Genomic DNA, 22,949 nt, shown 5'->3' with positions numbered 1-22,949 from the left:
ACAGATTAACACGAGATCACCACAATTATTAAAGAAATAGAATCTTTTCTCCTGCTCTGCACTGGGGCAGTCACATATTTTTCTCCATTTGTATTTTTTACTTGTTTCACTTTACACATTAAACATTTTACATTTAATGTAAATGGTGTCAAATTTCCTGTGCGCGAGATGTAATCTTTACACAAGATCTGACTTCCCACATGAAGAAGCAGTACATCTTAGTGTGTGAACAATCAGATCACATAGCCAATGGTTACTAAATTTATTCCAAGACCAAAAAAAAAGACTTCTGTTTAGGCAAATGAGCTACACCTCCAAAGTGAAGCTAGATGAAGGCAAGGGCAAGGCAAGTTTATTTGTTGAGCATAATTCGTACACAAGCCAATTCAAAGTGCTTTACAACTACATAAAATCACAAGAAGGCAAATAAAATTTCATAAAACATAAAAATAATAATTAATTAAATTAAAAGCGAAGAGCACATATGAACACATTCATGTAAACCTACATAAGGAGTTGTAAATCTAAATATTGTCTGAATGTTTTCGGTCTCAGGAAAGAACATATTTAACGGTTCCTTTTTTTTTTAGCCAAATGGTAGTTTCAAATTAGAGCAAACTTCCCAACCAGAAGGGGGCGGTAATAAGCCTCGTTGTAACTAATCTTCTATGACTAATGACGGTGAGGAAGATGTGCATGGAGCACTTTTTCACTGTGGAAATGGCGCTTTATGGTGCATTTCGTATTTGTTAGTCAGTTTAAGGTAATTTAGGGCTCTTCCTGTGAGGTATAGTTTGAGAACGATCGGATTATGACAGAAGAAGGAAAGATTTGGGAAATTCTTCAAGAAAAAACAACGCAGTCGTGGCTTTGAAGCCCTCAACATCCATAGACGGGTAGAGTCACGCTAACGTTGATAGCAACTCGGCACTCATTGCATCACGTTTTCCAGCGCGGCAGTTGAGAGCTAACGGAGCGAACACAGCTCACTAACTTCACTTATGCTGAATAATCATCCACAAAGATTTAAAGTGAGAAAGTAACTTGCATCTTACGCAAGTCTACTGTATCATGGCGGTGACATGAGCTACTTGTGTACGGACAGATGTTACGTTTGAACTGTTCTATCCACATCACCAGATCTAGTTTTTCTAACCAAAGCATTTAAGTGAAGAAAAGCTTCATTGCTGACGACACGCAACCTAAAGTAAGATGTTAGTACTGATAAAATACTCGTCGTTGTTGTCATCCATTAAAAACGAAAATACCGTTGGATACACACTTTTTGGCTAACATCATTCGAAGTTAGCTGCGTTAGCGAAAGTAGCGACATACCTCGGGCTTGTTTCGCCAGCCCTCCTGATTTTGCCTTTACATAGTTATTATCATTACTTTATACTTAAGTGCTTGTCAGCTTTTTAGTCCCATTTCTGTTGCTCAAACCTGCTCAACTAACATGAAATGACTTAATCGCTAATGCCCGCATGCTCGTTTATACCTATGGCTAACTGCAGGTTAGCTAGCTTAACTTCAACGTTGAACCTGTGTAAACTAATCCTGCGTGACCTTGTATGCTAACTTGGTAGCATGCTAATTAGTAGCTGATGGAAGAAAGCAAGACAGCCACCAATCTTTGTGAAGCTCTGAGTATCATTACAATATCTTTAAAATATAATTTACATGGTCCACGTTGAACAAAACTGTGTATTTCTTGTTTTTTAAAGACTACCAATAGTTTGTTTACATTGTGGACAGTTAGCTGAACCCTGGCTAGTGCAGCACATGAAGCTAATCATTGCTCTGCAGATGCTAACGTACGAGTAGCATTCTCTAGTTTACTCGTTGTAAGATTTACACATTGTCTAAACATTGTCTCGTGCGTTTGATTAATTTATTTTTATATTTCTTAGTTGTTTGTGGCAGTTTTGAGAGTTATTCATGTAAGGGAACGGCACACTTAACTTTGCAGAAATTGATACATGTGCACTGATGTAGCTAAATATGCGGTTTTCATTTGCTAATGTGCGGCTGTGAATTTGTACCCCCTTTAGTAGTCAGTGAAAGTTTTGCGGGGCATTTAAACTTATAGATCGAGATAGTTTTGTTTGTCACTGTCGCATATCTTCACGTCCTGCCTCATGTGCGTGCTCAGTGTCAGGCTCGTTGCGCGGGAGTTCACTTGAATCTGCTGTGTTTTCTCTGGTGGTCACAGAGGGCAGTGTTGTGTCTAACATAACACACCCGCGGGCCCCTGTCGGCAACACTGTACACCTCACCAATGTAGATAAAATTATCTTGCTGGAGCACCAGTGCAGTGACAAGTCTAGGGTAAAGCATAAACATTTGCAAAATTGGATCACCAATGTTGACAGCTTAACCAGTCTAGATAGAAATAGTCACAGAGTAAAACAACAGCCCTGGATTCATTATATCCATGCAAAGTTAATGTCCTAGACCAATTTATTGAATTTTGTGCTTTGTTTCAGTCACTGGTCTGATGATTCTGGTACTTCTTTACAACATTGTATCTATGTCAGAACTCATGCACCAACCTCTGTGCAGCAGCAGCAGCATGCCATGTTGTGGAATTAGAAAGCAAGCTCAGTTGTCAGCATGTTCTCTGACTGCATGGATCCTGACAACTGGAGTTACAGCTGTTGTGTGAATGAAAGACCTCTATTGAGCTCTAAAACCTAGATGAGCAGAGCAACCCTGTGGATTATGAAGTCAGTTGGGTTTCAGCAAAAGACATTTTAACTTGTTTACATTTGTTTTGTGAGAAAGCATGTTGGCATAGTGATATTTTAAAAATATGATATTTTTGACTTGAGCAATCATTTTTCAGGGGGAGCTAACAAACAGCTAATTTTGCCATTTCACAGCATGTTTCCTGTGTTTTTATTTACACAGTGAAAAATGCATGACCTGACAACCCAAGTAACCAGCAGCCTGCTGCCCTTCTCGAGAGTGACAGTAGATGCTTTGGGGGAGGATGAGATCACTCTGGACTCTGTTCTTCAGGGCAAGTTCACTGTCGGTAAGTATTTTATCGGATTCCTTTTTTTGTCAATGGATCTTGTCTGACCTCTATCCTGATTTGGGATGATGAAGGAAAAAATGAAAATACATTGTTACAGTTCTTTTCATAAGAAAATTAAAGATATAATTACAAGGCCATAGGGAAATGGGTCTCAGTTTAAACTCTACAAAAAAGCAAGAATTAATTCAAAGTAAAAGTTATACAACCAGGTGCAAGTTGGCTCATTAGCTGAAAAAACGTTGAACCCAGCTTAAACCAAGATCATAACACCGTTAATGTCTTTGTCTGCTTATGATGAAGGCCGCAGTGAGGTGGCCTGGCTGGCTTGTGGGCCCCATCTGGAGGTTGTCCATGCAGTGACAGGAGAACAACTGTCTGCATACTGCTTTAGTGGTGGAGGAGAGCACGCACCCAGTGTTCTTGCTGCCAGGGACTTCAGCTGGCTCAAACGGTCTGGGCTTTTCTTTCACTAGCTCTTTGTGAACGTCTCTTATTCATTTTTTTATGTGTAATCATTGAGTGTAACTGATTGTGTGCAATATCGATGCTGAAAGAATACTAAGTGTTTGCTCACTTTGTTAATTTCAACAGGTCTGGATTGTTGGTCGGCTTGGAAGAAGCGGAGGGCAGCGTGCTGTGCCTTTACGACTTGGGGCTGTCAAGGGTGGTTAAAGCTGTGGTTATACCAGGCAGGGTGAGTTGCTGTTCACCAGCATCTCTTCCCCTTTTTAGTGATTATTTACTGATCATTTCAAGCTTTGAATCCAGATGTTACAATTTGAAATGAGCAATACAACATCTCGAGATCAAGATTAAATTTGTGATCTTAGAAAAATATGTACAATTGTGAAAAATTAATTATTGATAAAACTGTTATAGGTTTTATATCACAGCTGTTTTCAGTTATTTTTCATTATAGACACATAAGCATTGCCTTTCTATTGTTTGTCTCGTTTGCATTTTTGTGTCCGTTGGTACCCAAACGGAGAAAATATCAAAAGTAAATTAGAAGCATGAAAGTCTTTGAGGCATGCTTTAGAATCTAGAAAAAAAAACAACCCTTACTTGAGGAAATGAAAGGGAAACATTTGTCCATTTTTTGCACATTACAAAAATGGTATATTTGTTCCACCTAAAGTAACTAAACCTCAACTGTTTCTCATATAGATCACAGCTATTGAGCCACTCGTGAGTTATGGCGGAGCGAGCACTTCCACGCAGCACCTCCACCAGAGTTTGCGCTGGTTCTTTGGCATCGCTGCCGTAGTAACGGATCTCGGTCATGTCCTGCTTGTGGACCTCTGTCTCGACGATCTGTCCTGCAGTCAAAGTGAACAGGAATCTTCAGGTGAGGATGAGAAACGGTGTGCTTTTCGTGTTTGCAGAATTGACTGCTTGTTCTGTGTTTGTCCCTCGCTCCCAAAGACTGCTGATTTTATTTTTATCCCTTGTGCTTCATGTAATATGTAACAAGCTTTGGCTAAAATATACTTACACCCTTAAATCTATTGTATGTGCAGTGGTGCTGTTAGTGAAAGTGTTATATATTTCTCCATAATTGTAACCTAAAATATTATCCCTTTTCTACCCAGGTCCTACAAAAGTGACAAATAAGATCATTCCTATTTGTCCATTTATTTATTGAGGAAAAATGATCAGTAAGCAGCAAAAATATGTGAACCTCCAGAGTTGGTAGTTTATTTGATGTTGAAATTAGCGTCCTATGTGCAAAGGAAAAGCAAAGAAAGTTTATGAGGACCACGTAAAGAGAGCTATTGATGTTTATCAGACAGGAAACGGTTAAAGAAACATCTGAGAAGTTTCCACCAATCCACAGTCAGACTTATGGCGCTTTTCCACTAGCTCGGCACGGCTCGGTTTGGTTGTGTTTCCATTACAACTGAGTGTCACTTCGTGCCTCCTCGACGTGGGCGGGGTCATCGTAACACGGCTGCGCGACCAGAACAACAACAACAACAACATACGAGGAGGATAGCATGGAGGACATGGAGGCGCTCGTGTTGCTGCTCACCCTGTGGCTTTTTGTCGCACAGAAGGCAAGAGAAGAGAGCCAGAGAAGACTCCTGGCCGCCAGACAAAACAGTATTGAAAAGTGACGACACTCATCGGCCAATCAGTGGAAGGCAGTCGCCTGACGTCACGTTTTAGTAACGCTTCGGCTCGCTTGGGACCAGGGCTGTGGTGATACGGAAAATCTACTTGGTTGCAGGTACTGCGTGCTAGTGGAAACACGCAATAGCGCGCCGAGCCGAAGCGAGCTAGTGGAAAAGCGCCAATAGTCTGTACAAATGGATCAGATTTAAAGCCGCTATTGCACTCCTCAGATTGTACGACAAACAGATGAGGCTCTTTATTGTGTTGATGCGAGCTCTGCATGCATGTGTACGTATCCACAGTAGCCGTGAGTGAGAGAAAAGCAGCATAGGTTTGCAGAAAGGACAAACTCTCACCAGCGCGCGCACACACACACACACACACACGCATGCTTACTCACACTGCGGCAGCAAACGCTTTCATACATTGTCTCACTTGTATTTTTTTCACTTGGTTTTAAGAGGAAGGTAGGTGGAAAATCTCCACAAGAATTCTAGCGTGAGTGTTGTTCTCACATGCCACCGCTCTGGTGCAGGTCACAAAGGAGCCAAAGTTAATTTTCAATCAACCTGATGTTTATCTGACAGTGGCTACTGTTAATGTTAATGGGTGCATCGTCATGACTACGCTGAACAACAGTGGCGTGCATGGCAGTAATGCAAGCAGGAAGTCACTGCTCGTCAAAAAGAGCATCGCTGCCCATCTGCTAAAGGTCATATGGACAAGTTGGACGGTCAATTTAATGTTTACTCTGTTTGCAGACCTTCAGGTTGTGACCAAATCTCCTGCAGAGATCCCCAGGCTAAGAGAAGTTAGTACCAGACAAGGCAGACATCTTTGTCTTCAGCTGAATGGGCCCAGTGGAGTTGGTGTCACAGCTTTGCAGTACATCTCCAGAACCAATCAGCTGGCAGTTGGATTTTCTGATGGATACCTGCAGCTGTGGAACATGAAGGTTTTAAAGAAGGAGTGAGTCTTTGTTTAATTTTTTTTCTTTGTGGGAATAGTGAGAGGAAAGCTAAAATGTTTTGGTATTGACAATAATGGTAGAAATTATAATTCAAAGAGAGAAGAGAACATTTCCTCTTTTAGAATAGTGTATGTTGAACTTTGAGGGTATGGACCTTGAAAAGAGATACCTTGAAAAAGAAATGAGGTCAAGTAACACTGTTACATTGATAGATAACACTATATTCTATAAAGTTGTCAGTTAATCTCACTCTTCAGCAGCCCCCTCTTTCTCTTTGGAATCAAGAAAACTTGTCCACAAGTCCTCTTCGTTGTCTTAAACCTGTATTCTGATTCTTGTGTGCCTTGAGCAGCAAAATACTGTCATTGTGGCAAGGGCATCAATAGATATATTGAATATCTTAGAAATCTGAGTTTTATATATTTTTTTGTTTTTGTTTTGTTTGCTAACTTTTAGATACCACTCACAGTTGGAGGGTGGCAGGGTGCCTGTGCATGCTTTCACCTTCCAGGAGCCAGAGAACGACCCCAGGAACTGCTGCTACCTCTGGGCTGTCCAGTCATCTCAGGACCTGTAAGTCTTGCTTATCACACAGTTATTTGAATTTGGTGCAAATAGCTCTTCGTTCAGGAAAAGTAGGCATGCATGTATTTATTTCTTGCTTTCACTCAACATTGTTTTACTCCCACACAGCGAGGGCGATATGGTCAGCCTTCACTTGCTTCAGCTGGCTTTCAGTGAAAGAAAGTGTCTGGCTTCTGGGAAGATCCTCTATGAGGTCTGTGTGGCGCACAATTTGTAGTGGCTATTCTTTACCCTGTTCGTTTTAAATAATAACAGCAAGCGTCCCAACAAATGCACAGTGTATTTACTTTTCTTGTTCTGCTCTGACACAGGGTCTTGAGTACTGTGAAGAACGTTACAGCCAGGATTTAAGTGGCACAACTTTCCCTCTCAGGGCTCAGGCCACAAACACACGCCTGCTAAGCTGCCAGACGATCGAGAAATTCAGACACCATCCTGACAGGGATGACAGTATGAACGAAGGTTAGCCTCCCTTTACAGACATTTAATGTGGAAGGGGGAGTTATTTACACAATTTATGCATGATAGCACTGTGCTCTGGGATTTCTTGCTTCATCGTAATAGAGAATTGGAAACTTGTTTCTAGTTGACCGAGAGCAACTGTCCTATTGGCTTTTATTTATTTATTTATTTATTTTTTTATGTCGTCATATATATATATTTAAACAGTACATGATTAGTTTTCATTGGCCAACTTTTTGGTTTTTTTTTAAATAGCGATTTCCTGTATCACACGTCTTTTCCCTCTTCTCACTGTTGGTCCCTTTTTTCACATCATGCCCTCTGCAGTTGCATCTCCAGACACCAGCGTGTCTATCTTCAGCTGGCAAGTCAAAGCTTACGGTCAGGGAACTCCTTCGATCTACATCGGGGTTTTTGACATCAATCGTTGGTACCATGCCCAAATGCCGGACTCTTTGAGGTACATTGGAGGCTGATTCTGAGTTTAGTTAGTCTTTTGTGTGTTTTGCTCGAAAAACAAAAAACAAAACTGTGCACACTTTCAAATGCAGCACTTGTTTATTATGGTGTATGTGGTATTTTTTCTATAATTGTTGTTATTGTAACAACTTACTTATTCATCTCTGAATTTTTGTTAGAACTGGAGAGTCTCTGCAGAATTGTCCCTATCTGTCAGTCTGGTCTCTGGACTCAATGGTTCAGATGGTGTCTCCCCACATCCTCATAGATGTGATGGTACATGAGCGCAGTCTGAGCAGGGGCCTGCCCTTCACCTGCCCCCCACCAGAACAGTACTTTAACCCCACCACATATAACTTTGGTAGGTTTAGACAATTACTGAAAAATATATAAATACATATGTGTGTGTGTGTGTGTGTGTATATATTCTCCCATGTCCATGTTTTTCTACAACTAACATTAACTATGAGGTTAATTGTCTTTTCAGATGCTACCTGCTTGCTCAACTCTGGAATTGTGCACTTAACCTGCTCTGGGTATCAGAAGGAGGCAAGTTTTTTTTTTTCTTTTTTTTTTTTTCTTTTTTTTCTTTTTTTTATATATAATAAGTGGCCGTGCAGCTGTTTGTGAATGCTTTATATACAGCGTGTTATGTTGTGCTTACTTATTTTTTTCTTATTTTGAACGTAGCTCCTTCATTGTGTCCTCGTGTTTTGTAGATGAAATGGTTGTTTGTCACGAATACAATTTTAATCCTTCAGGAAGGAGCTCAGTAGGAAGCAAAGCAAGCATATTTTAGATTTGACCATGATTTCATCTTTGTCGTTACAACCAGACTTTAGGTTTTTTGAAGAAAGCTGCTCCCTGTTCCAGTGACATCATCTCCACTAGCTACTCTCACTGCCTTATGTCAGGTCTTCTCTCGTCTCGCCTGGCCGACACTCAGTCGTCCAGCCTCTCTCAGGTACTTGCACACATGCTAGACATCATTACCTCTTAACATAGACCAATAAAGTATGCTGTTTCTAAGCTTTAGAACAATCTATTGGTAGCGGTTCAGTAGCTTTAATTAGTTTGGAATTGTGGGAAGATAAGAAACTTGTCTTTATCGTCTTAAAAACAAGCCATTTAGATCTAGATGATGTGGATCTTCCTCCTTGACTACCGCATTTTGCTACAGAAGGACAAATTGGATCAAGCATAAAGCCTTCGCTGTAGATTAGCTGCTAAATACAGAAGGAGAGGCTGAGGGTAATCAGTGAGTTGGGGTTTGCAACTTTGTAGCGAGATGTCACTAAATCATACAAACTATTTTTTTTTTCTTTTTTTTTTTTTTTTTTTTCAAGAATTTTTTTTATTTAATTTTAATTTAAAATTTAATTATAAGCCAATTGTAGTCAAATAGTTGCTCTGAAATTTTGGGCATTAATTGTAACTCCTGTTGGCCCCCAGGAGGAGCAGCTGGATGCCATCTTGTCCACAGCAGTTGAGACCAGTTCCTTGGGAATGATCACTGGCTGTATCAAGCAGTGGACTGCAGAAGGTGAGGACTCGTGCTGTCAGTGTTTTTCTTGAGCAAACACATTCCATATTTGCTGGAAATTATATGCTGAAGTTATTTCTTTTGCTTTTTATACATCAAACCGTGCACGTCTTTACTACTTTATCTGTACAAGTTTTTCTGCTTTCATTCCGCAGTCAACTGATTTTGCTTTTCAACAGAACAACCAGGCTCTGCTCTGAATCTGCGCTACATCCTGGACTGGGCTTGGAACAAAGTTGTCCAGACCAAGGAGGAACTCGACGGCATCTGTACGTTTAAAAAGACACGTCGGGTTATATTGGAAGTTGGTTAGATGGACGTGGAGCTCAAAGGGAACTTTTACTGGATGTTTCCTAAATAAAGTTTATTCTAAACCATCACATCAAACAACATATTTCTAGATTTTTCTTTTCTTGATAAGTAGACATTTGCAGAGACCTTTTCTGCTTTTTTTTTTTAATGATACTTTTGAACAGATATTTGATCAGTTCGATTTGCAGGTCCTGTTTTGTAATGTTTCCAAAACAGCTCATACTCTTACAGTACGGTTCTATTTAACCTTAACTAGAGTGGGAAATTCTGTCCCTGTCGAAATCAAAAATTATTATTGACTTTACAGACATCAACTATCCATGAAATATCACATTTTATGATAAGAATATTTTTTCACTGTGTGTGTTTGAACTCCAGGTGCTCCGCTGTTCGACAGCTCATCCAACTTCACCGACCCTCAGACCATGCAGCTGCTACAGCACAGTCAGAGACTGCTCAGTAACCTCAGTGCCATCTTCCACTGCCTGCTCAGTGAAGCTCAGGAGCTCACACAAAAAGGTGGCATATCCACACAGATGTGAAAACACTTTCATTTGCTTCTGATGTCATTGAACCCACTCTGTTTTAATTCACATTTTGCCTACAAAGTGTTGAAGTCAGTAAATTGATAATCAACTGGCTCTGGATTTGTTTATTTTGTAGGTCTGGCAGGTCTGATGAACAAAAACATGGTGTCCAGTTTGATTTCCAAGTACGCTCAAGTGGTCCTTTGGTTCTGTCATACTGGCTTACTCCCGGAGGGATCAGGTAACGTGAATCATTGTGTGAAATACCTCGAACCACAAATTCGGTGAAGAAATGAATCGTTTATAAACAATGGCTAACAGGAAACATTTTGATATGAAATTGAGGAAAACCCCTAAATGACAAAAAGAGAAACCATATTCCACGTATCTGCTAATGACATTGTTAATAAGTAACATCAGGCCTTTTTTTATCAGAGTATGAAATGTGTTTTCTTGACCGCTGTGCTCAGTTTCATCTTCTTTGTCTTTCACTGTTCGCCCCTACCAGATGAAGATGCTCTGCAGATTTCCAGGCCTTTCTACACTCACTCAGTTATAAGCAACTATTACACTATACGTAGAGAGGAGCTGACCCGGCTGGCCAAGTGAGTAGTGAATGCAGTCCCAGTTTAGGACTGTATAAAAGATCATTTTATTTTTTGGCCAATAGTTATGTTTCTGAAATGTTCAACTTCAAATCAGTTAACCACTTTTTGGTTGAGGATTTGGATGACCTAAGTTGACCATGCTGATATTCTGCTGTCGTTTTCTCAGGAACAAGTGGTGTGCAGATTGTCTCATGATTGACGGTTTGGTTGGTCAGTGCGGCGAACGCTTTACCGACCTTTGGAAAAGAGATGAGGGTGGAACAGGACTATATCCACCACCTACACTGCATGTAAGGAGAGGAGTTAATCTGATTATTTTGTACCTTGCAAAGTCTGTTCATATGGGAATTGTAAAGAAGCAGATTTCAGTTGCACATTTGTAATCTGCAGGCTTTACTCGACATCTATATGCTGGACAACATCGACGAGGCTTCCAAAAATGCAATCGTATCCTTAAACTCATACTGTCCGTTCACATCGTCTCACAGCTTTATTGTTTCCGTGTCAACATGACGTTGCCTTGCTGTTACATTTTCTTCAATGTTATTTTAAGTGCCATTATAAATGTGATATTCATAACATGATTTTAAAGACAAAAATCATCTTAAACTTTACTACGAATTTGGGGGGAGGATCCTTAACTTGTTGTTACAGGTGATTTATCTCTTGTTGGATGTTATGTACTCCTTCCCCAATAAAGATGGAGCATCCGTGGAGTCTTTTCCCACAGCTTTTGCCATACCTATCGGACTGGTCAAACTTGTACAAGGCCTCTGGCTACTGGACCATCATGACCATCAGGTAAAAACTCGTGCAGACGGATATTCTGTCAACTATATAAGAATTTCGGGGTTAGAACCGTATGTGTGTTTTTTATACATTGAGTCTATGGTTTTCTCTCGTGGACCTGTTGAAATCATCTCCATAGACTGCTGTTTAAATATTATAATCTACTGTTTTATATGCCGTCTTTTCAATTACGAATTAAGGCAAAAGCTTTTAACAACTACTCAATTTCCCTGATTCAGTGCAGTTAGTGATTTCAACTGATATTTTTTTGTCTTTCCATTTAAGAATAAAAGCTTTTCTTGTCGTCATCAGAGTTCATTTGAGCTGCTCCTGCACCCAGCTGCCTCTCAGTTTCATTTTGAGTGGCAGCATGAGCGTGTCCTGCAAGCACTGATGTGCCAGGGCCAACAATCAGTGGCACTTCGATACTTCCATGTTACCAAGCCCCCGATTTCCTCCACCTCGCAGGCCAAACTCTGCTTATCTGTTCTGTTAAACAACAGGTAAGTTGAATAGAAGAGGACTCTTGGTTTCATTACAGCAGCTGTCTTGATATATTTTGTCAACCATCCAGTGTGCCCCTTTTCCAGGTGTCTTAATGAGGCGTGGTGCTTACTTCGGCAGCACTCTAATCGACTGAACATTGCTGAACTGCTGGGCTTCCTGTATGAGAGCTGCCAGGAGTTGGGCCTTATCAAAGAGCTCCTCAAACTGCCCCTGGGTCTCAATGAACAGGTTAGATGGGGAGAGTGGGTTAGATGAAATTATATTTGCATTTAGAAAGTTGATACTTACACCTGTAGTTCTTGGGTTTGTTTCAGGAATGTTTGGAAAAGTTTCTTCAGGGTACAGGCGGCCTGCAAAACAGAGAACTGCTGATGATTCATTACCTTCAGCAGGCCAACTACATTCCAGCTCTTCAGCTCAACCACAGCCTCAAAATGAACTTAGTGGTATGTCTGAGAAACATTTATTATGATGCTAATAATGTTAGTATTATTTGGATTATATATGGGATAGTTATCATATAGTTAAATGAACTTATGAATCGTCACCAGTTTCAATGTATTGTCTGAAAATTCTTCCACTTTCACATAATGTATGGATCTTTTTCCAATTTCCAGTTTAGAACAGTTTTTTCTTTTGCTTCTGTGTTTGTAGAATGAACGAGACCCAAAGCTTAAAGAGCGATCCATTACCAGAAACTCCATTTTGGATAAGTACGGCAAAGTTTTACCCAGAGTTCAAAGGAAGTTGGCAATGGAGAGAGCCAAGCCATACCAACATCCCAACACCATCCACAAAGAAGGTAAGGAGGTACCCAACCTGGATTCACATGTACAATAACTGACCATAGTAGGGATCTACTTTTTATTCTGTTTATTTCACCAGGTTTGATTGAAAAATTTGTCTTTGCATCTTAACACACTCATCTAATCTAAATAACATGTTCGCATCTGCGCTCCAGTCTCTCGCCCGCAGCCGTTGTCGACTGTCACCAAGCGCTCTGCCAATGAGAAGGTGATGTCCAGGGCTGGATTCATCAACAATGTCCTGACCAAGATTGAGGAGGTGTGGTTGGGCAAAGAAGCTACACCACAGTCCTCCCCAGCCAAAAGGTCAGAATAGGACGCCTACTTTGCATCTCAAGCTTAATAATTTTCAAGTATTTCGTTTATTTTTTTTCTAAACCATTTCCTGTCTATCTCTGCCAGCTCTAGGGGAGCTGATGTTCAGACCCCCAAGCCATCCTCTCTGTCTTTTCCTGATCCTTTCCTGGGAACTCCCATCACCATGACCTCCAAACGGAAGTCAAGGTACTCGTGTGAAATTGAAACATGCCATTCTGTTATATTATCAGAGACCACCCTGTAACAGTCTTTATATTAATAACATTTTAATCTCTCTACATTCTTCAAATTGACTGTGATTTTATTATTATTATTATTACGATGTTTTGTAGTCACCCACATTTCAATATGGTGCTTGCACAGAAATACTTGTAATGTATAATGGCAAGTTTTTCTAAGATGACCTCATTCTTCCTCTTCAATGGGACTCAGGTTGATGGATTTGGTGGTACATCCCTCCTGTCAGAGCCCTCGGCCTCTTCTCAGTCCTCCCAGACCTCCCAGCTCCTGGGTTTCTCCAAAGAGCATCAGCAAAGCTCCTGAACTCAGTTTGCTTCAAACACCGCAGGTTGTCAAAGTGAGTGCACAAATGTAGTTATTCGGTCACAGTTTTTAGGTTACCCAAAACTGTTTATATAGATCATCACCATTTGAGATGTTTGACGCAATCTTTATGGTATAGTATTGCTGATGCTCTTCATGTCCATCCTCCTCAGCGAGCTCGGGCCTTGGCTTCTTCTGGCCCAGTGTTTTCAGCTTTCACTCCTCAGTCCATCCTGCGCAGCAGCCTGAGGCCCACACCTGTTGCTACCCCCTCTGCCTCCCCTGGGCGCTCCATCACTCCCCCACTCCGCAGCAAAGAGAGCCGAATCACCTTCATTGAAGAGGAAGAGGCCCCTGAAACGGAGAAGGGCATCAGATGGACTAACGGGGTAAGATCCAGTTCATGACCCAAGACTTGGGTCGATTAATCGGCCTCTTACCATGGTATGGGATGGCAAACTTAATTGGTGGTTTGACTTTGCAAACTCACTTTGTGCCCTGTTTCCTCTGTAGATGGCAGCAGACAGTGAGATTAGCCTGCTGACAAGAGGCTCCACGCTATCCAAGGCAGCACGTAACACCTGGCTTTCGCAGCCAGCTGAGGAGGAAGAAGAAGTAGACGAGGAAGAGGAACAACCTTGTGTAAAGTTCTTGTCTCCAGAAGGTGATATTCCCTTAGCACTGCTAGGATCCTCCGAGAGCGAGTCGTCCTCCACCCACGAAGTCGCTGCAGAAATAAAGCCATCAGATACAACACCGGCACCTCTTATTCTGAGCTTTGACTCCAGCCAGTTATCTGTTCGCTCAACAGACACCACTCTAGAGTACTATGATGCTCCTCTCTCAGAAGACCATGAAGCAGAGCATGGACATGCAGCTACAGAGGAAGACGATGATGTGGTGACACTGAACATCAAACCTCTGCCTGAAATGGAAGAACCGGAGGAAAAGCCAGAAGAAACTACTGAGCAAACCCCCCACCTTACATCGGAGGATACGGAGAGGGAAGAAGAGGATGTAAAGGAAGATGAATCCTTTGAAGATGTGGTGGAAAGCGTACATGAACTGGAGGCAAGGAATGAGGAAGGTGCTGAAGCCAACGGGGAGGATGAACCAAATATTGAGCCAAGTAGCAAACAGGAAGTTATTTCAACTCATGACCAAGAGGAGCCATCTGCTCACCACGAAGGTACGTAATTTTCAGAACTTCCAGTATTTGTTTCTCTTCAGCTTTATATTAAAGATGGGTTGCTTCATACAAAGAGCACCACTTACCACATATTCCGACCTTAACGCTTTCATAAATGAAAGATTTGGAAAATATTTGGTTTTACCTCACTTTTGACATATTTTGTATACCACCAGCTGATAACCAGATAACTGAGAGCTCAGACTCCGAGGTCAAATCTGAGGATCTTCCAGCGAAGGCTGAAGGACTGGACCTCCAGTCAGAGGCCGTTGAATTGTCAGAACAGAGCATCGAGCACCCTAAACCATCCGGAGAAACTGAAACCACAAATGAAACTACAGTGGAGGATCTGGAGCAGTCGACAGGTCTGTCCTTTAATTATTATTCAATATTGAAATAAGTTGAGTTGTTAACACTCCGCAATAAAGCTAAGCGAGTCATCATTTTCACTGTACTGTGGGGAGGTCGTAAACCTGTTGGGTGGATCTTTATGAAATCAGAACTGTGTTAGCTTAAGTTTGCTTGTCACATCTGTATTGAACTTGAATGTTGTTTCATTGAAGTATTAAATGATGGTTTTATTGATTTTCTTTGTACAATTTGACATCAGATCTAACAGAGTTTGTACAGCAACACCTGTTTGGTGGTGATCTGTCACCTCCGCTCACCCGCACAGCGATCCACAACGAATCACACACCCAGACTTTCTTGAGCAGGTGTGTGCACTTTGAAGTTTACACAAACACATGAAACTGTTGGTCTTTAAAGATGAAACTTTAATACAAAAACATTATCTTCATGGTTCTGTCTATTTAAGTCATTAGCTTCATATTGACGAAACCATTACACATTGGTGGTACAAATAATGAGTATGTTTCATAGTTGTAAAGATGTTTTAGAGAAATTTTGTGGTGTTTGGCAAGTTTGAAATAGCTGTCGTGCTCACTCTCTCCCAGTGAGTCATTAGGTGAAGGTGAAGAGGAGGAGCAGGCTGCTGCTGTAGAAGCTCTGGTGTTCACCCAAAAATCTACTCCTTCCGTGACATCCTCAGAGCCAACGGGCACTGACTCCCACTGTGAGGATGATTTTTAAAAAAACCATGCACGTTAACGGCGCTGCTAATCATGCTAAAGTGTTATTTTCCTAAATCAAATACTTAACTTTTCTGTCTTAGCTGTGGTGAGTGTCAACGATAGTGAAGAACTATCTAGCATTGCTTCCAAGGACGATGATGATGACGATGAGGATGACGATGATGAAGACGAGGAGGATTCATCTGATCAAGCTGATGAGGCTGAGGGAGAAGAGGGGGAGGAGGAGGACTCTGGCAGTGAGGTGGAGATCATTGAGGAGGTCCAGGGTAATGGGAGGCTTCCCCTCCTTCAGCCCAGCTCAGTCTTCGTACAGCATGAACACACACACTTCTTGTCGGAGCAGGAGGCTGCTGAGCTCTCTTTGGTCACACCCGGTGCAGAGATAAAGGTAGATTTGTTGAGTTCTGCCACACTACAACTTAGGGGTGGGCGGTATGCACGGTATCATACCTTATGCGGTATTTTTCACCAACGGTAGAGATTTTTTTTGCCATACCTTATACCGCAATAGCTCATGAGTCCTGTAGATGGCAGTAATGCAAAGTTTTGAACATCCGCTTGGATATGCCGGGCGACAGTAATTGCAAGACAAGGTAACACGAGTAATTTGTTTTACCACCTGCGGGCTAACCATGCTCCGGAATATGAAACGAGTCAAAGCCGGTGTTCTGTCGACTTCTCCTACTTGTCGAGATTTGCTACTTTGTGGTTTTGCGCATGCGCCGAGCCGATTTTCTAAGTTTCGTTTTCACGCCCATAATATTTTGCTACCCTGCGTCTCAGCTGGTGTGTAACGGTAACATCCTCAAAATCCTGATTATTTTCTCTTTTGGAAGACATGCAAAGTAATAAAACACTTATCGTATTAACAAGCAGTTAGCTTAACATGCACAAATGGGGTGTCTGAAACATGACGTATATTTGAGCATGTTGAATAAGTGGAAGGCGCCTATGAAAGTTACGTTATCCAAGAGGCAGCGGCTTTTCTCTCTGAGTTTATTCGAGGAAATGTACCTTTTCTTATTTTTTAAATATAACGTATATATTTTTTTATATTTCCTGTGTTTTCTGTTTTGCACAATACATTTAATTTAATATTGCTGCAAACATCCTGATTGAAAGTGTTTATTTGGTGCTATGGTAACCACTGAGAAACTGTTCTGTTGTAATTTATATACAAAAGTACCATACCGCGATATATACCGTATACCGTCAGTGGCTCAAATTTTACCGGGGTATACATTTTAGGCCATACCGCCCAGCCCTACTACAACTTCAGTACAAACACTGAGATTATAGATTGAAGTTTCTTGCAGCACAAGATATTACACAAAATGATAAAATCTGTTTGCTTCTCTACAGATGGTAGAGGAAGACATTGAAGGCGAGGTCGTGATGGTGAGACTGGGGGCAGATGAGGAAGGGATGGAAGGAATGGATCCAGATGAAGATGTAGAGCAGGGATCGTCATATGTGGAGCTCAAACCCTCTACCACTCTTTTGGTGCCATTGGAGCTCATGGAGGGACAACATGGCCTGGCTGACAGCGCTCAGCTAGATCTTCCTGAGATTCAACAAACTCTTATAGCACATGACCTGCAGACTGAAACTCACACCAGCTTTTCTCTGCTGCTGGATACTGATGAGGATGGACTTAAAGAGGCAGGCTCCCTCCCTGTTGAGAATGATCTGCAATCATCTGTCCCTTCCAGCCAGCCTCACAAAGTGGATATTTGTGATGAGTTTTTGGCCAAACCTGACATTATTCCTTTGGGCACAGATGAACAGGATACTTCCTTGTTTATAGAAGCCTCACAAGAGGACAAAAGGAATGAGGTGGAGGACTTGGATGGAAATTTTGTTGCCGGATCAAATGAAGAAGAGCTTATAAAACTCCAAACTGACCCACAGACTGAATATACTGCAGCAGAGCAGGAGACGGAAGATGCTGGAGAGGAAAAAGTTGTAGAGTTTGTTTTGTTGCCTGAAGATCACGATTCTCTGTCGGTCTCCATGCCAACTGCAGTGGAGGAAATTCCAGCAGCCGTCAGTGATGAAGACTCTGTGGCAAAGACGCAGACTGTTGAGGTGGAGATGAGAGAGGAAGACGAACCAATACCAGTTGAGCATCAGAATGAGGCTGAGGAGCAGCAGCATGAGGCTGAGGAGCAGCAGCATGAGGCTGAGGAGCAGCAGCATGAGGCTGAGGAGCAGCAGCATGAGGCTGAGGAGCAGCAGCATGAGGCTGAGGAGCAGCAGCTTGAGGCTGAGGAGCAGCATGAGGCTGAGGAGCAGCAGCAGCAGCATGAGGCTGAGGAGCAGCAGCAGCAGCATGAGGCTGAGGAGCAGCTGCAACATGAGGCTGAGGAGCAGCAGCAACATGAGGCTGAGGAGCAGCAGCAGCATGAGGCTGAGGAGCAGCTGCAACATGAGGCTGAGGAGCAGCAGCAACATGAGGCTGAGGAGCAGCAGCAGCATGAGGCTGAGGAGCAGCAGCAGCAGCATGAGGCTGAGGAGGAGCAGCAGCAGCATGAGGCTGAGGAGGAGCAGCAGCAGCATGAGGCTGAGGAGGAGCAGCAGCAGCATGAGGCTGAGGAGGAGCAGCAGCAGCATGAGGCTGAGGAGGAGCAGCAGCAGCAGCATGAGGCTGAGGAGGAGCAGCAGCAGCAGCATGAGGCTGAGGAGCAGCAGCAGCATGAGGCTGAGGAGCATCATCATCATGAGGCTGATCAGAAGCCTGGGGAGAATGGGCCTGTAAATACAGATGCAGAGATGGCCCTCAGTGAAGAGATGGAGCCTGCTGTGGTGGAGGAAGAGCAGCAGAATGACCACATTGTGTCAGCAGAGGAGGAAACGGATGAAAAAGTTGGTCATAAAAATGCTGAAAAGGAAACTTCTTTGGAACAGGTTTTGAGCTCAGATAGCCAGCCAGACAAACAGCCTGTACCTCAGACCCCCTCCTCCCAAAGGAAAAAGGCTCCTTCTACGCCAACACGGAGGATGACGAGAGGGAGGAACGTTACGTTTATCTCTCCCCTCCCAGAGTCAGAGAATGAACCAGAAGAGGATGTAAATGATGCCAGATTTAGCCCCATGGTCCCTGACTCTCACAGTCGTACTTCTGGAAAAGGAAAAGGAGTTAAAGTGACCAAAGTCCTAACCAGTACACCTCGAAGGAGTACCCGCAAAAGTCAGCCAGACCCTCGTAAAGATGAAGAGGGGGAGGACATAAAACATGATCAGTCAGTCTCCAAGGTGACATCTCCAGCCAGACGTTCACAGAAGGCCACTGCAACAAGGTCCAGCCAGAGGCATCGAGCTGGCAGCGAGGAGACGTCTGCAACCACAGAGGTTGAAATCGAAGACGAGGACGACGAAGAGGATCAGGTCGTGAAAACAAAAGTTGGACGCCGAACAGGCTCCAAGACTCCGACACCATCGAAGCGCAGGCGCACTCAGGAAAAGACTCCCAGGCGGTCAAGCCGACGGGTAATGAATAGCAGCGCGGTGGAGTCGACACCACTTGAGATGGTGAAAGAGGAGGAGGAGTCCGCTGTCCACTCTTTAAAACGCAACTCTCGAAAGGCGAAGATGGAGCAGTCGGAGACGCTGCCAGCCCTGCTGGAGGAGGAAGACAATAAAAAACGGCAACTTTCCAGCCCAGGGAGGACAACTCGGCAGTCCAGTCGGATTACCCTGAATGTTTATCCACAAGTAAGGATTTGAAAAGCTGAATATTGGTGTTTGTGCTAACAGTTGTTGCAGATAACATTTTTCATTTCTCATGGATCACTCTGCTACATCAGTATCCGTTTTCATTTTTCTTTTCTTTTCTTTTCTTTTTTTTTTTTAACATGGCATAAAAAAATATTTTGTCTGTAAATTTCATCCCTGATATTCACGCATGCCTTATACATTATACCATGTAACATGTTTGAAACCTGATCCATCCATCCATCTTTCATTAATAACATTTAAAACCCTTAGGTCAAACTGGTTCCTGTATCCCTCCCCCAGAGCATTAGGAAGATGAGAGGAGAGACAATTACCGAAAACGTGAAAGAAAGTGAAGATCAACACGAGTCTGAACTGAACAGAAATCAAACCAACTCCCGTCGCCCAACTAGAAGCAAACTTTGGGACCATCCCGAGGAAGATCTCCCCTTACTCGACTCGCCGTTAGAGGTGGATTCTGAAACTCCTGTCGCAGATGCCCTCATCAAGAGACTCCAGGATGAGGAAGAGAAACATGAAGGTAAGAGCCATGCCTTGCTAAGTCTAAAATGGCACTGTGGTGAAGAAAATCAGCTGTGTTTGAGCAGGTGGGGTTAGTATATCAAGAGGTCACATCTACCAGGTGGCTTTAAACTGTGTAGCTGTGATTTAGATTAAAGCAACAAGATGGACCTCAGTATGAATGTAAATATGTAACCTCCTCAATACAGGTGGTGTTCTTGCCATAAAGATGGAGAGAACCAGGAAGAGAAGCACAAAATCCTCAGTGGAGTCAGTTTCATCTCAGCCTCTAGTGACGGACGGCCTGGTACTTGAAGATCAAGAGGACGAGTCCAGTCCAGGCGAGCATTCGTTTGTCTATTCGCCCGCTCGACGGCGACAGACGAGAGGTAAGCTGGGTATCATGTTGGTTTAAATACTTCGATTTTCCATAGTGGCTTAACCCCGTGTGTGCCCACATCTCAGCACACAGAGAAGAGTCTCCTGGGCCAAGTGAAGAGTCTGATGCACCTGTGACACGCAGCAGGAGAAGAGTCAAAGACGTTGCTCCTCAGGTCTGTTTGATGAGCGTCACAATCTGTTCAGGTTTTCAGTGTCAGTGCACCTCACATTACGCAGAAGCAGATATTTCCTTAGGCATTAATTGTAGTCCAACATTTCATCTCTCGAAGACCACTGCAGGATGATCTGAAATCTGAATATTTAGCAGTCTTACAGCTGGTGTCGCTGTTTTAGTTCAATGGTTTGCATTAATTGATGATAAAAACACTTTATCATCGATTAATGAAAGTTAAACATTTGTTTTGAAATTATCTTTCTCTTCTTTCAGGATCAAATTTCTTCAGAGGAGGACCTGGAAAGGGCAGCAAGTGTTTCTAAACCCAGAAGAGCAGGCAAACGAACAGCCAAGTAAGAATCTTCTGTCAAACACTTGCGCGCCACACTGGAAGCCACTGCCAGATGCTCACCCTTTTGTTCCTTTTCCTCTTTTATCGCCAGATCCAAAGCCGTTTCGGAGCCACATCCCCTCGCAGAGGTGGACCTGATCTCACCTCTGCCAAGTCCAGCTGATCCGCCCCGGAGAGAACACAAGAGGATTATAGAAGGAGAGGTCCCGACCACCGGCAGGAACCTGCGGCGTAAACGTGTAATGGACACGGTTTTCACAAAACCAGTCACCAGGAGGAAGAAACTATAAGGAGGTCGGTGGTGGGTTGTTGTTTTTTTTACCAGTGAGCCTCAGACAGCCACCTGAAGATCTGAACCAAATCAGTCATTAGCTGTCGAATAAAAATGTAAACCTGAAGTCATGATGGCTCCCAGCACTGCAGTTTGTATGTGGACTTCCCTGCTGAAAATGAAAGCTAGAAGCTGTGTGGGCAGGAAAATATATTTTTGGGACAAAACACACTGACGAATTGCAGTGTGATGAAGAGGATTTTATTTTTTGGAGTTTACATTTCCCTCTCGTACTAACTCGAATTCACTTGAGATTGAATCTGTGGCCATTTCGAGTCGGACGCTTTGCGGCAATTCTCGGCTAGAGCTCTGCGCACAGACTGGCTCCAAGGAAAAGCAATCAATGTGGGTTTTCAGAAGCTCCCATTAATACAAAATCAGACTGAACTGAATTTGCCTCTCGTGGAGAGGTTTTATTTACATTCTTTTAAGGTTATTTGTTGCTGATGTTTACTTTTAAAGATTCAAGGCCTGCTGTTTTTTTCTATTTAAGAGGAAAAAGCAACACACCGGTGGAAACTGATTTCTACTGCTAGATTTGTATATAGTCCTTTGCTATGTTCCAAATAAAGTTAATAAATAAACCCTAAAGAATTATGTTGACTTTGAATTTTAAATGTCTTCTGAATGCATTGGATTATCTAATCAGATTGCCTATGCCATAGTCTTAAAATTAAACTTGATTTTCAGGTGTTTTGTGTGGCACTATTCCAGACATGTATGTGTCTGCCAAATGCATAAACTATTCTCAGCAAATGTGAGTGTAGTTGTACACCAGGGTCGGCGGGGAGTGTACATTGTTAGTTTAAAATTTTGCACATCAGTTCACACATGTTAAACTCAGTTTGGGACATGTTGATAGGATTGTTTGATGGCATTTGTGGCAAGCACCATCTGACACAGGCTATTTTCTGACGAATGTATGTAGAATGTCTTATTTTTTGATGACTGCTCTTTGATAAATATGGAAAAGCTTCAAAACCTCTATTGTGCTTAAGTGATTGTGTCGGTCCTCATTGTCCTACGTGCGTGTGATTTGATGTGGTGTGCGCGAAAAGTAACGGTTTCACAGAGCTTTCTCTCTCTGTCCGGGGTGTGCGGTCGAACACAGATGGGGTAATGAGCCTCTATTTCTCCTTCACAGATAGCTGAGAACTTCCAAATAACATATCAGTGTTGATGCCATCCAGCTTGAAAAAGATCTGCTTCAAAGTAAGATCAGGTTAAGGTTGTTGGCTCCACTTTAGTTGAGGTTTTACATATGATGATTAAAAAATAATAATAATCAAATGACTCTTACAAAGTCTTAAAATCAGGTAAATACAACCTCAGATGAACAACACTTGATTAATGGTTTACTGGGGTGAGCACAACAGTGTAATATGTCATGTTTATTTGAGGTTGTATTCTCCTGATGTCTTTTGCATGTATTGATACGTGCAACATTAGCAATGAAGAGTCTTTCTTTTCTCATAGGTTAGTCTGAGTAAACGAACCCAGAATGATTTGACCATGGCAGCAGTAAAGACTCTAGAAAGAAAAAAAGGAAAAACGGCTTTGTAAGCCCAATCAAAGTGCAAAGCCTCTGATGCAAAAACTGCCCTCTG

The 22,949-nt window shown here is 42.5% G+C and overlaps 1 protein-coding gene across 5 annotated transcripts; it reads left to right on the top strand.

Annotated features, from left to right (window-relative positions):
* Nucleotides 1-676: 676 nt before the first annotated feature.
* ahctf1 (AT hook containing transcription factor 1) lies at nucleotides 677-22,327 on the top strand. 5 transcript variants are annotated; one of them, XM_075463307.1, is made up of 40 exons: nucleotides 677-896; nucleotides 2,911-3,037; nucleotides 3,341-3,491; nucleotides 3,632-3,734; nucleotides 4,208-4,388; nucleotides 5,917-6,124; nucleotides 6,582-6,698; nucleotides 6,819-6,903; nucleotides 7,022-7,172; nucleotides 7,500-7,632; nucleotides 7,811-7,992; nucleotides 8,119-8,180; nucleotides 8,467-8,595; nucleotides 9,084-9,174; nucleotides 9,354-9,443; nucleotides 9,865-10,005; nucleotides 10,150-10,254; nucleotides 10,522-10,618; nucleotides 10,788-10,911; nucleotides 11,012-11,068; nucleotides 11,276-11,422; nucleotides 11,723-11,913; nucleotides 12,001-12,145; nucleotides 12,232-12,363; nucleotides 12,572-12,719; nucleotides 12,879-13,029; nucleotides 13,126-13,227; nucleotides 13,474-13,618; nucleotides 13,758-13,973; nucleotides 14,098-14,773; nucleotides 14,950-15,138; nucleotides 15,384-15,489; nucleotides 15,730-15,848; nucleotides 15,948-16,255; nucleotides 17,230-19,581; nucleotides 19,885-20,122; nucleotides 20,313-20,492; nucleotides 20,569-20,657; nucleotides 20,933-21,012; nucleotides 21,103-22,327. In XM_075463307.1, the coding sequence occupies exons 2-40, from the start codon at nucleotides 2,917-2,919 to the stop codon at nucleotides 21,299-21,301; spliced, it is 8,241 nt and encodes a 2,746-aa protein (XP_075319422.1). In that variant the 5' UTR covers nucleotides 677-896; nucleotides 2,911-2,916; the 3' UTR covers nucleotides 21,302-22,327. The 5 variants fall into 5 exon arrangements, with proteins under 5 accessions (XP_075319422.1, XP_075319387.1, XP_075319405.1 ...); XM_075463272.1 differs by having other exon boundaries at nucleotides 19,855-20,122; XM_075463290.1 differs by lacking the exon at nucleotides 677-896 and adding an exon at nucleotides 905-1,031 and having other exon boundaries at nucleotides 19,855-20,122.
* The last annotated feature ends 622 nt before the right edge of the window (nucleotides 22,328-22,949 follow it).

Source organism: Odontesthes bonariensis, chromosome 1 (assembly GCF_027942865.1).
Source record: "Odontesthes bonariensis isolate fOdoBon6 chromosome 1, fOdoBon6.hap1, whole genome shotgun sequence".
NCBI lineage: Eukaryota > Metazoa > Chordata > Actinopteri > Atheriniformes > Atherinopsidae > Odontesthes > Odontesthes bonariensis.
The sequence above is the reverse complement of the archived record's forward strand: the minus strand, read 5'-3'. Positions and strand labels throughout refer to the sequence as shown.